The sequence below is a fragment of the Drosophila persimilis genome, unplaced genomic scaffold (genome assembly GCF_003286085.1).
Source record: "Drosophila persimilis strain 14011-0111.01,24,50 unplaced genomic scaffold, DperRS2 tig00000002-arrow-pilon, whole genome shotgun sequence".
NCBI lineage: Eukaryota > Metazoa > Arthropoda > Insecta > Diptera > Drosophilidae > Drosophila > Drosophila persimilis.
Window position 1 is genome coordinate 2,804,657 of NW_020825289.1, and position 13,883 is coordinate 2,818,539.

A 13,883-nucleotide genomic window follows, 5' to 3' on the forward strand; every position below is an offset into this window, starting at 1 on the left:
CGCTTGTTATTGAATCGTTTGCTTAATAAATCTACCGCGATGGGATAGCTGGCCTGGTGAAATTCTAGTGACGAGATCGTGTTTAGAGCTGGCCCTTTCAGGTTTTATAGTAAGATCTAACAGAAGTGCGGATACCAAATTTGGTTACTCTAGCTTTAATAGTCTCTGAGATTTATGAATATCCCCAGATTTTCATCCTTTGCGGGGGGCGGAAGAGGGTGTGGCGAAATTTTTAAACAAACTCGTCTAGGTCCGATATATTAGGAGTGTGGATACTAAATTTGGTTGCTCTAGTTTTTATAGTCTCTGAGATCTAGGCGCTAATGTTTTACTCTAAGCAAAGCCGCCTATGCTACGTGTGTGTTAGAGAGAGACAGGGCGAGAAAAAATGAAATTGTTTTCTTGATGCTGACTATAATAATAATACGATCCAATTCAGATTGCAGTCTAAAAGATATGGTCATTCTCTACGATTCTGCGTTTTTGGTTTTCTCGTATCTTTAAAATTGTGGATGCCACAGATTTTCGCCCTTTGTGGGGGCGGAAGTGGGCGGGGCAAAGTTTTGAAATATTTTTGTAGCAGTGACATATCACAGAAGTCTGGATCCAAAACATCGTTGCTCTAACTCTTATAGTCTTTGAGTACTAGGCGCTGAAGGGGACGGACGGACGGACAGACGGACAGACAGACAGGGCTCAATCGACTCGGCTATTGATGCTGATCAAGAATATATATACTTTATGGGGTCGGAAACGATTCCTTCTGGACGTTACACACATCCACTTTCACCACAAATCTAATATACCCCAATACTCATTTTGAGTATCGGGTATAATAATGCGCGTAGCCCATACTCAATTCCGGAAGCTTCAACTCCGGAGCAAGGGAGCATTGTGGACTGCCGCTTGTTAAATTCCTTCTTTATGCTTATTTCCAGCGTGACCATGCACTTGTCAAACTCTTCTTCACTTCTTCACTTTAGGAAACTCCAGGTCAATAGCCGGTAAATAACCTCGAACAGCTGAAAATGAGCTACACGATCGATCGAAAAGTTTGAACACACCGGCTTTGCCATTTAAAGACCAGCAGCGAGAATTGAAACAGCAACAATGGCATACACTCAGAGCGCCAAAACCGAAATGAAACAACAGCAAACAGAATTTTATTTATTAAATTAACAAATTATCTGTTAATAATGGTACTTAGTTACTAAAGGCGGAAAAAGATAAGTTAAAAGTTAGCTAAATTTAAGTGATTAGAAATATTGCATGCAATTAGTTTAAGAGACAGTTCAGGGGATAGGGTTTGACAGAGGGAGTTATAATTATGGCATAAAACCCTAAAAGGTTCATGATCAGCATAATTAGACCTACATATGGGTAGACGGATAGGCCTAAAAGTACGGGTAGGTCTAGATGGAACGGCCAAGTCAATCTTACCCAAGAGAGTTTGGGAATTAACAGTCCCGAGAAGGAGCTTGTGCACGAACATTACGCCATTGCATATTCTGCGATGATGCAACGACGGCATGTCAATAAGATTTAACCTAGACCGGTAGGGTGGCAAGATTCTACCCGAGTCAACTATCAATGAAAATTTCATGATAATTGACAGAGGAGTTAAGCCAGGTTTCGGTAAACGCGATGGCATTGAAATCAAAGGACGCACTATTATATGGCTCAGGCCATATTGACGGTTCTAGAGAACTGGATAGTAAAGAATCAGGGAGAAGAATTTTAAAGGATGATATGTTGCGCTTATATTTAAATGTAAATTTAGTCACAACTATTTCAACAGGCGAAGTGTTAAGTTTAGAGGAAAGATGTTGTTTAACATCCTCCGTTGTAGCATCAGGAATAAGACGAGAAACAAATATTGCTTTCCGAGGGACCACTGCTCTAAGTCGAAGTCCCGAGCGAGATCGAGATGGTGGAGCCACTCCTAAAAGAGATCTCGGTCCAAGGGCAGAGGAATTGGCAGCAATGGAAGGTAAAGCATTTGACGCGAGAACCGTTACTGTTGCTTGTACACAACCGCCGAGCCGTGGCGGATGTACGCGAATTCGCCAAAGAAACATTTTTGTTATAATTGTTTATGATTTTTATCACGTCGGGGAATCACCAAATGTTGAGGCACTGACCTTCTTCGGAAGCGTAAATCAATTGATTCCAATCATGACAACAGAAAATATTCGATTAGGTAATTTATTTGTTTTTGCTTCTATCGGTTTAGATGTGTTTTCTGCCTGGCCGATGGGCTTCTTTCACAGCTCTCGTCGGAATGCAGAAATTAAGAGCGCAAGGCAGAAGCAAACAAGTGATAACATGCGAGATATGCTTCTCTTTATGCTGCCACGGGAAGGCTTTTAGCCGAATAATTATGTCATGGTAAAATAATCAGGCAGGTTCCGACTTTCACTTTCACAAAAATTCTCCGATTTACCTTTGAAAACATATAAATTGGTGGTCCAGTTCTCATAAAAGCAACGTATCTCCGTTTTTAAAACAGAAACATTTTCCCCGCAGAAATTAAAAGTAAACGGCTTTTTATACAAAAAAATTACTTTTAATTCAAAAAGGAAAAAAATAGATGACTTATTTATGCATTACCATAAATATTTCAGCACTACCAGGGCAATTCAACACATGCCTTCTTTATAAATATTTTTTGCAACCCAACCTCAAAATTGGATCGGAAATAATTGGTAAGGCAACAACTCTATTAGTTTTCGTGCGATCAGCCGGCACAGCCTGATTTGGTTATCGGAACGTTATGGCAAGATATACTTTTTTCCGCATAAGACGTTCCGTTAAAGACAGGTCTTTCTAGCCACATTAAATTCAAAATGTACATAGGTGCAGCAAATTAATTATTTGACTTTTAGCAATTTTATATATTGAATAATATTGAAATGCATGCTGTTACTCACAGTTCGTCAGATATGTTAAGTACATACATATGTGGGTGTTGCATCAAAGATGTCTTGATCTTCTTAAATCGCGCTCTTTCTGCCGTCGTTTTGCTTCAAAACAAGCAATTGAGAAAATAAAGTCATTTTTATCAGCTGTTTTTGTTTGCCAAAATCGATGATATAACGAAACATATCGCTAAAAAATATTTGTGAAAATTGAAGCACCTGAAAACGCAACGTTTTGGCTTAAACAGTAAAATGCAAAAGTAAGTGAAATCCGGAGCCTGTCTTAAGAAAATAGTTTTCCAAGAATGAAACAAACCTTTTATGATGGACTTGGAACTTTTTATATAGAAAATTAATCTTTTTATTTTCTTAGGCGTGGCGTGGTGAAAGCTTATATATACAGCTTGAAATCAATCTTTAAACCTTATATTATGGGAAGTATTCAGTTTCCCATCATCAACAATTTTAATCTATTTTCCTCAAAATAATTTTTATGTTTTCGATATCTATTTAAGTATATTTTTAAATACAATATTATCAACCTCTTAAATATAATTACCATACTATTTATACCCGATACTCAAAATGAGTATTGGGGTATATTAGATTTGGGGTGAAAATGGATGTGTGTAACGTCCAGAAGGAATCGTCCGTCCCCTTCAGCGCCTAATGCTCAAAGACTATAAGAGCTAGAGCAACGATGTTTTGGATCCAGACTTCTGTGATATGTCACTGCTACAAAAATATTTCAAAACTTTGCCCCGCCCACTTCCGCCCCCACAAAGGGCGAAAATCTGTGGCATCCACAATTTTAAAGATACGAGAAAACCAAAAACGCAGAATCGTAGAGAATGACCATATCTTTTAGACTGCAATCTGAATTGGATCGTATTATTATTATAGTCATCATCAAGAAAACAATTTCATTTTTTCTCGCCCTGTCTCTCTCTAACACACACGTAGCATAGGCGGCTTTGCTTAGAGTAAAACATTAGCGCCTAGATCTCAGAGACTATAAAAGCTAGAGCAACCAAATTTAGTATCCACACTCCTAATATATCGGACCTAGACGAGTTTGTTTAAAAATTTCGCCACACCCTCTTCCGCCCCCCGCAAAGGATGAAAATCTGGGGATATTCATAAATCTCAGAGACTATTAAAGCTAGAGTAACCAAATTTGGTATCCGCACTTCTGTTAGATCTTACTATAAAACCTTTATCTCAAAATTTCGCCCCACCCCCATCCGCCCACACAATGGACGAAAATCTGTTGCATCCACAATATTGCAGATTCGAGAAAACTAAAAACGCAGAATCATAGATAACGACCATATCTATCAGATTGCTGAATCTGGATCAGATCAGATCATTTTTATAGCGAAAGGAAACAAATCAATTTGCACTGGCTACGCAGCGCCCGACGTCACGCTCAGACTGATTTTCTGTCTCTCTCGCACTCTTTGTCGTGTCGTTTAATATGAGCGGCGTCTGACGGAGGAAAGCCATACTGACTTAGTATCGGGTATAACTGTAGAGTTGCGGTGTGCGCAGCAACTCACAACGTTCCCCCTCGTTAGTAATTAGTAATTGTAGTAGTATTTGTATTTTGATTGTGTTTGGAGCAGAACCCAGCCGATTAGTTGCTTGCCAAATAGCACCTAATTCTTGGCCCTCAGCTGCTTATTTTATTTGTTACTTATGTCTATGTCACTCATTTGTTTGTTAGGAATTCTGTTGTATATGTACAGAGTGTTGAAATGTGCTATGTAGAAATGGATGCTCAAAGCCCATGTCTGACAGCTCGGCTTGGGCCCCATGCATTAGGTTAGGTAAAGTCGTTAGCTGGGGAGAGTGACAAGCCACGCCAGCTCACTTGGGTCTGTTATTGTCCATGCTGATGCCCCATGGGCTTAAGCGACATTTCTCTGCCTATACCATGGGGCGCAACATGTTGCGGTTTAAAACCGTCCCATCCAGTAGCCTGGATTTATTTCGACAAGATTCTAGGATTCCTTGAGAAATGGGGCCCCAAAAACCCGAATTATATGGTTCCCAAGGGCAGAGAATTAGCAGAAGAAGTGTGAAATCAATTCCTACTCTTCCTCGTTCCGATAACTTCTCATAACAAATCATTGTGAGAGAATTATCAAAAGTAATTAACAGAAGTATATCAGAATTTATAGTACATAGCATAGCAACTATTTATCATTTATTCACAAAAAGTTTTTAGAATGAATTTATTTTGTTTTTAGCACTACCAAATGTACATTCACGACTGTGTATTTATGCCTTTTCTTATTATTAATAAATAAGAGCCAGTACATAGGCTAATCAACATAAATTCTTACTAATACTATTAATAGTATGACATTTATTGTTTTTATTTAAAATGCATATCATATGAATTAAGGCAAAAAAATGGTCATATATCTTAACAATTTATCATATTCACAGATTCTTAACCCACTTGATGCTATTTGTGACCGTAAACGACAAGATGCGATATGCGTTTCAAACTTGAAAAATGCAAAAAAGGTCGATAAGGGCGTTTTAGTCGAGCGGCCAGATGTGAAAATCTTTTTACCTTTCAGATTTTTTGTGTATGAACCAAAAACTCTCTTCATACCAAATACATACAACAGGTTCTTAGGTATGTTTTATTATCTATATGGTTTTTTAATGACTAACTTGTTTCAGTGACTAATATGTTCCTTTTCGATTAATTACACATACCTATCTTTGAATTTAAAAAATAATGCTATATAAACGCTTTAATGGGTATTAACAAAAAAAACAACACTATCAACTCTCACCGTTTCTCACAGTTGTGCCTAGTGGTGATCATCTGACATCTCTGGTCGATGAAATATCGTACATATCACCGCCGGCACCACCTCTTTCACAAATCGATGATGTACCATCAGAATATTTCTGCAACGGTGACAATCGGCCTCCAAACTGTGGGCCCAACTGCGAATGCACGCATATGGTCGATATACCTCTCGGAGCGATCGTCGAGGTCGTTTTGGTAGATGAAGTGCAGCAGGTTAATCTGAGCCACCCCTTCCATTTGCATGGCACTGCCTTCTATGTCGTAGGACTTGGGCGCTCGCCGGACAAGTCAATAAAAAAAATCAACCTGAAACATGCTTTAGAGTTGGACCGAATGGGAATGCTTGAGCGTGATTTCTCAAAGCCGCCACTTAAGGACACGATAGCTGTGCCCAATAATGGATATGTTGTTATGCGGTTTCGAGCTGATAACCCAGGCTATTGGCTTTTCCATTGTCATTTCCTTTTCCACATCGTCATTGGCATGAACTTGATCTTCCATATCGGCACGCAAGCTGACCTACCGCCAGTACCACCTCGATTTCCCACGTGCGGCGACCATGTACCACCCGTAACTTGGTACTAGCAGCTGAAAAAGTAGTTAATAATCACCCTAGTATACTCTGTGCTTTTACTTTTCAACTCTAAGTTACTTATGTATGTATTTATTAACTGTTTGCCTTAGCTTAACTTACGTTTAGTCCGAATTCATAATACGCAGTAGAAAAGAAATTAAATATTCAGTCTGGAAATACTGAGTATCTCGCATATTTATGTACATATGTATTTATGTAAATTCTGTCTGTGTTTACGTTGTTAAATAGACAGCTGAACGCGATGCAATAAAACTTTCTTATAAACAGAAATTAACAGCAACAGTTAAGACATCCGCACTGACCAGTTCCATTTTATAGTCGCTTCCGACGCTGATCATCTCGTATCGCTTATCGATGAGGTGTCTTATGTGTCGCCACCATCGCCAATGCTTTCACAGTACAACGACATACCTGAGGAGTACTACTGTAACGGGGATAATCGACCATCCGACTGTGGCGAAAACTGTCAATGTACTCACAAGATCGATATACCACTTAATGCAATCGTCGAGGTTGTTCTGGTCGATGAAGTTCAGCAGATAAATATTAGCCATCCATTTCATTTACATGGTACGTCATTTTATGTAATTGGTCTTGGACGCTCCCCTGACGAACACATCAAGCGAATGAACTTAAAACACGCACTGGATCTCGATCATCGCGGTATGCTTGAAAGGCGATATCAGAAACCCTCGTTAAAGGATACAGTTGCTGTACCAAATAATGGATATGCTGTTTTGCGCTTTCGTGCTGACAATCCTGGATTCTGGCTTTTTCATTGTCATTTCCAATATCACATTGTAATTGGCATGAACTTGGTCTTTCAAATTGGTACTCTTAATGATTTGCCTCCTGTGCCACCTAACTTCCCGCGGTGTGGTAATCATCTACCACCGATAACGTCCAACAGCGAATGGTAGTAACATTTGCCAGTCCCAAGTGGACCTAGTCGACTGGATTTCTTAGCATAAATTATCTATCTGAATACATATATGTATGAGTAGCGTATGGCTGAGAGCCAATATTTTTAACGCCATCAAAATCAGTTTATTAAATAAAAAGCAAAAACTTTATCAATTAACAAATAAAATATCTTGCAATATTTAACAGGTGTTGATTTTTTGATTATTTTGAACTACGCTTTATGATCTTATATGTACTGTTTTTTGCATGTTGTGACGCCCAGCGCCACAAATATTTATTAAATTCAAAGAACAGGGCAAGCCCTGCCTTCCGGGTGAGACAGTACCACTGCCGACGATGGGCACACTACTTACTGTTCTAGCAAAATGTGACCGTATCACAAAATACAACGGGAACGCTCCCAACTGAGCATCGACACCATTCTCCTCTATCGTACCGTACACTTCTGCAAACTAGGTCACATCCCGGTAATGACCCCGAAGGAAAACACAAACGCCTGTACATGAAACAACAATAAAGACAAATACTTTCTGGTATCGCTTATTATTAAGCAACAATCGAAATATTTCTGTAAACCTCGCCCAAGATGCCAGCGCTTTTTACAATAGTAATAAAAAGTGATACACTTGGATGAGGCAAGCGAGCCGATCTCGACCCATAGATTGGGGACAAAAAAGGTCTGTTCTCAAACTATATCAAGCGGTAACTGACTAGTGCAGGCGTAGCTACTGACGGCTTAGCGACGGCATCAGCTCCTGGTATGAACGAAATCATTGACGTAAAGTTTAGGATTCCGTGTGCGCCACATCGTTCTTACTTGAAGACTGGTTAAATAAGAGACTCGTACCAGAAAATGGCTGGACGTGAGTACATCGAGATCTGCAGGGTTCTCTGAAAGAGGAAACAATGGCCTTGAATTAATGATTGCACAGATATTGCACGCGAGAGTGCGCTGCTCATCAAATACAAGAATGCGAGGATCCAAGGGCACGTCGAAGATGATGTTTAGCAAGCTTGACTGACGCCTCCTACAATCTTCAAAATGTGGCGATCTAGGTGGAATGAAACGCCAATCGATGCAATCGTTGGGACAAGCTTGATGCACGGCTTCTTGATAACTGTCGCTGTGGAATAGCGGCTTAATTCCCGCCATTTCGTTCCGCGCTCCAACAAAATTTGTGGCATTATCTGACCAAATACGAATCGGCCTTCCACGCAGACGTTGTAAGATCCTTCACAAGCTTTATGTGAGCCGCCCTAGTGGAGAAGCATATAAAAATGCTCATGTAACACTTTAGTGGGGGCCGAACTTCTGATTTGTACAGGAACGGACCGCAATAATCCACGCCGGTAAATATAAATGTAAAGGACAGGTTATCAAGTAGTTAGCACTATCCCACCTAAATTAACATTTGAACTTAAGATACCATCGATAAGACCTAACCGATATAACCAGAAGTAATTGATATTTAAAAGGTCTAACCGATAAGGGGTTATCGAAAAAGTAGTCGGTTGTGGGAAGTAGAAGCAGAAAGTTGAACAAAAAGTCGGAAGAACAGACTCATTAATTTCACATCTTAAATCATACACTTTGTACTCTTTTTCGAAAAACACTATTAATAAACGATACATTATTATTAATCTTACATTTGGGGGCTAGACCGCGTCGAATACAGAGCTCGGAGTGTGTGAAAAAGAAAAACAGAAGAAAGCAGAAGCTGATGCAAGAAGAGGATTGTTGAAAAGTTGTTAAAGTTGTTGTTTGTACCTACATAAAGTTGTAAAGTTTTTGTTGGTGGCTATAAACATTAAGTTGAACAATCCAAATTCTGTGAGCATAAGCCACGGAGTTTAATAAAAGATCGGTCGTTTAATTCGGTTGGAAAAATATGAAATTTATTGTCGCGCCGCAGCGTCGCCTTGTCCGTGCGCAGTACGTACATAAGCAGAAAAAACACGCACAGACACGTTGTGTGTGATACACACTTATAAACAGAAAAGACAAGCACTCGTCGGGTACACAGACACAAGTCGAAAAGAACCGCAAAATGATGCAAACACCGCCGCCGTTGCACTGGAAAGAGAGAGAGAAGGAAGAAGCTGTACCAGGAACGTCGCGCCCGAGTGCAAACGAGATGGAAGATTTTGAAAATGCGGAAAACAATACTGAGGACAAAATTGATCAAATGATAAAGCTGCTAAGTTTGAAAGTGCTTTGCGATGAGCAACGAGAAATCCAAATGAATATCGCTCCAGATAATTTTACAAAAGTTGTGAGCGATTGTGATGGAAAATCGGTTCCCATAGAAAAATGGTTTGAGATTTTCGAAAAAAAATGCCGACGCATATGAGCTTACTGAAAAGCAAAAGTATGTGCAGGCCAGAGGAAAAATGACCGGTGCAGCTAAGCTTTTCCTTGAAGCTGAATGCGTGTGCACCTTTGAGGAACTCAAGAACGTATTATTGGATGAATTCACATGTAGCTATAACAGTGCAGAAATTCATAAGCTGCTGCAAGAAAGAAAGAGGAAGAGTAGTGAGTCGATGCACGAGTACTTGCTGCAGATGAGAAAAATAGCAGCAGTCGGACATGTTGAAGACGTGGCTGTTATAAGCCATATTGTGAACGGTCTGGACATAAGAAACGAGTATAAGTATGCCAAAACTTAAACTTTTGAAGTGCACATGTTGAAGACGTGGCTGTTATAAGCCATATTGTGAACGGTCTGGACATAAGAAACGAGTATAAGTATGCCAAAACTTAAACTTTTGAAGTGCACAACTATGTTGCGCGGTCTGGGTCAGATATCAACAAAGCCTGTTGGATACTTCGACGCACTTTTGGGGCATGATTTCATTAAAAAGTTCCGTTTCGTCGCTGATATGCAAGAATACGTTTTTAAAGCATGACGCAAATCCTGTGCCACCAGATGAGCATGCTCTTATATATAATGTAACTGAAGAGTCATCCTTTGTAGCTCCGCCGCAATATCGCAAATGATAAGAAACAGTTACCAAATGCCACAGTTACCACAGAAGTTGCAAAGCAGTCTCCAATCCAACTGAAGATAGTTCCCGACGGAGTAATCAAGCCGTTTCATCACTCACCGAGTCGTTTATCAACAGACGAAGCCAGTGCCGTAAAGAAGCAAGTCGAAGAATGGATCGAGCAAGGAATCGTGCGCAAGTCGTCTTCAAATGTAGCGAGCAGAGTTGTCGTCGTGAAGAAAAAAGATGGTACACTTAGAGTTTGCGTAGACTAAAGGAAGTTAAACAGCATGGTATTGCTGGACTGCTTCCCAGTCCCGATCATGGAGGAAGTCTTGGAAAAGCTGCAGTCGGCTAAGTGGTTTATCATAATGGACCTTGAAAACGGATTTTTCTATGAGCCTATGGAAGAGCAAAGCAAGTCGTATACGGCCTTCGTCACAAAGGAGGGATTATTCGAGTTTAATAAAGCGCCTTTCGGATTCAAGAACTCGCCAGCTGCGTTCATTCGGTTTGTAAGCTATATTTTTCAAAATTAATCAACTCTAACATTATGCAGCTTTATATGGACGACATAATTGTTTACGCCGCGTCGCCCGAGGTATGCATGAGGAAGACGAAGTTGGTTCTGGAGACAGCTGCGCAGTTTGGCCTAAAGATCAAGTGGAAGAAATGTAGCTTCATGCAGCCACGCATTAGCTTTCTGGGCCATATCATTGAGGACGGGAGCATCTGGCCCGGCAAAGAAAAGACAGCAGCTGTCAGTCGGTTTGCTACGCCCAAAGACATTAAAGCAGTTCAAGCATATCTGGGACTCAGGCTTTTTCAGAAAGTTCATCCCTGGCTATGCAAAAGTTGCCCGGCCGCTCACGAATCTACTCAGGAAGGAAGCAGTTTTCAACATTGGCGAAGCAGAGCAACAGTCGCTACAAACCTTAAAGAATCTGCTTGTAATCGCACCTGTGTTACATTTATACTCACGAGACGCGCCAACGGAACTCCACATGGATGCATCCAAAGAAGGTTTCGGAGCAGTTTTGTTGCAGCAGTTTGAGTAATTGGAGTAAAAAGACTACACAAGCTGAGTCCAAACGTTGTAACGTACCTACTTTTGTGTCAAAATTTCGCCACACCCCCTTCCGCCCCCGCAAAGGACGAAAATCTGAGGCAACCACAAATCTCAGAGACTATTAAGGCTAGAGTAACCAAATTTGGTACACACACTCCTTTAAGATGTCACTATAAAACGTATATCTCAGAATTTCGTTCCACCCCCATCCGCCCCCACAAAGAACGAAAATCTGTTGCATCCACAATATTGCAGATTCGAGAAACCTAAAAACGCAGAATCATAGAGAATGACTATATCTATCCGGTTGCTGAATCTGGATCAGATCAGATAATTTTTGTAGTCAAAAGGAACATCGTTTAATATTAGCGGCGTCTGCCGGAGGAGAGCCATACTGACTTAGTATCGGGTATAACTGTAGAGTTGCGGTGTCCGCAGCAACTCACAACGTTCCCCCTCGTTTTTTTTCCCTTAGTTTCCTCTTGCTCTTTTTTTTCTTCCTTTTTTTTGTTACTTCTGCTCACGGAACACCTCCGTGCGCGTGGCAGTCATCGCAATGCGGTACCGGGTACCCCGCTCGCTCACCAGCTTCTCCACCCTCCTCCCCACAAGGCGGATTTGGGTTTGTGCGCGGATCACCGCCGCTGGCCACTCCTCCCGCGGGATCGCTATCCAGTGGACCGTGGCTGCCGGTGCCGAGCTCTGCCGCTGCAGGGCCGGCCGCTTCGGTCCTGCACGGGGCTCCGGGCACGAGGCCTGCCGCTTCAGAGCCGGGCGCTCGGCCGCCGTTGACCTCTCCGGTGCGGGCCACACCCACGGTCCGCGCTCCCACGCCTCGACCTCCGCGGGTTCCACCACCGTTGGTGCTGTCGTCGCCGTCGCTGCTGCCTCGGCCGTCGCCGTCTTTGTCGCCGCTGTCTCGGCCGCCGTCGCCGTTTCCGCGGTCCGCGTCTCTGCTGCCGCCGTCGCCGTTGCCTCGGCCGTCGCCGTCTTTGTCGCCGCTGTCTGGGCCGCCGTCGCCGTTTCCGCGGTCCGCGTCTCTGCTGCCGCCGTCCCTCTGGGGTCTGCCGCCTCTGCCGTCGCCATTTCTGCCGCTGCGGTCGTGGGGGCTGCTCCGGGGTCCCTCCTCCGCGGGTCCCTGCTGTGGCTGCCGCGTGGAGTGTCCTCCCACACCCGGGCGCCTGCCTCTGGCTGGGTTTCGCACGGGGCGGGCCCCGAGGCCCACGTGATGTGCAGGGTCTGGTGGTGCCACACCATCCCCTGGCGCACGGCGGTCCGCACCTCCTGCGATACATAAGGGCCCATTACTGCCGCCCCCGGTCCCCTCCACTGTGGTTGCTGCTGCCACTGCCCCTGCTGCTGGTGATGCTGCTCCGGTGCATGGCGCTGCCCGTGCACTTCATCCTCGGCCTGCTGTTGCCGCCTCTCTGGGCCCTCGTCGTCCTCGGCCGGTGGCGTAGGCTGCCACAGCTCGTCTTCCTCCTCCTCGGCCTGCTGCAGCCGCCGCTGCCACTCGGCCTCGGGGTTCGTAGCCAGCTCGCCCGTGGCCTGGGACTGCGCCCCCTCGGTCTCCGCCTTGTCGGTCCGGGGCTGCATCGGCGGCAGCACCACCCGGAATGGTGGGGGTGGCGGTGCCTCGTCGCTCTCTTCGCCGGGCTCCTTCGTACTGGCGGCTCTTTCCGCCTGTCGCCGCCGCGCCTCCAGCCGCTCATCCCTCTGATGCCTGATCGCCCGCGCCGCCCCCAGCACCCGGTGGATCCGGCGCTTTTCCTCCGGCGTCGCCTCCTGGAACTTCCTCTTCACCGCCTCGATTCTGTCGTGCAGGGTCAGCGGCTTTTTATTCTTTGTTCCCGGCTCCGCCCTTTGCTGCCGCCTCCACCTGGCCTTCTCTTGAGCGGTTGGGGCGAGCGGGCTGGCGGTAAATTTAACCTCGTCGTCGCTCTCCTCGGCGCCCTCCTCCGATGGCACCGTCGGCGACACCGAGTCGTGTCCCGATGGCGCCGGTGACACCAATGGCGAGGCCAGCAGCTGGAGGAACTGGGAGCCATCGCACCAATCCTCCTCGTCGAGAGCAAAGACGCCCGTCGCTGACGAGAAGGATCGGCGCGATAGCCCCCTTCTCCTACGTCCCTCCCTCCTTCCCTCAGTCCCGTCCCTCTGCCGGCCGCGCTCTCTAACGGAATCTTTCCCCTTGTTGTGTGAGTGCCGTCGCGCTCTCCGCTCTCTATCCGATTTCGCCTTATCCCTTATTTTTTCTTTTTGGTTATTGTTGTGTTCTCGCCGCGTTTCTTTGTTGGCTAATGGATAACACTTTTCCATCTTTGATGGACCCACCCCCTTCCCGTTTATGATTATTTTGCTTTTTATTCCCACATTTCATTTTTGCTTATCTTGGACGTTGACATGCAATGACTGCATCTTTCAAGAGGCGATGCAATTACTGCACCGTCAAGTGGCCCGTGTGACACCAGCAGAAGGCTGTTACGCGCGGATCCCTCCTCCCGACCAACCGACCGAGGGGCGCTGCCGCATGACGAGCGGTGCCTAGCCGAACCA

At 44.2% G+C, this 13,883-nt stretch overlaps 1 protein-coding gene across 4 annotated transcripts in view; it reads left to right on the plus strand.

Moving 5' to 3' along the window:
- Positions 1-6,472, plus strand: part of LOC6590583 (laccase-1) — a 30,863-nt gene extending 24,391 nt beyond the window's left edge. The window contains exons 5-6 of one of the 4 annotated variants that reach the window (XM_026987028.1): positions 5,373-5,568; positions 5,744-6,472. In XM_026987028.1, coding sequence (XP_026842829.1) covers positions 5,373-5,568; positions 5,744-6,336 — 789 coding nt within the window. In that variant the 3' untranslated portion in view covers positions 6,337-6,472. Of the gene's footprint in view, positions 1-5,372; positions 5,569-5,743 lie in introns of those variants that run through there. The other 3 variants (XM_026987030.1, XR_003408551.1, XM_026987029.1) reach the window with 3 other exon arrangements.
- Positions 6,473-13,883: the final 7,411 nt, after the last annotated feature.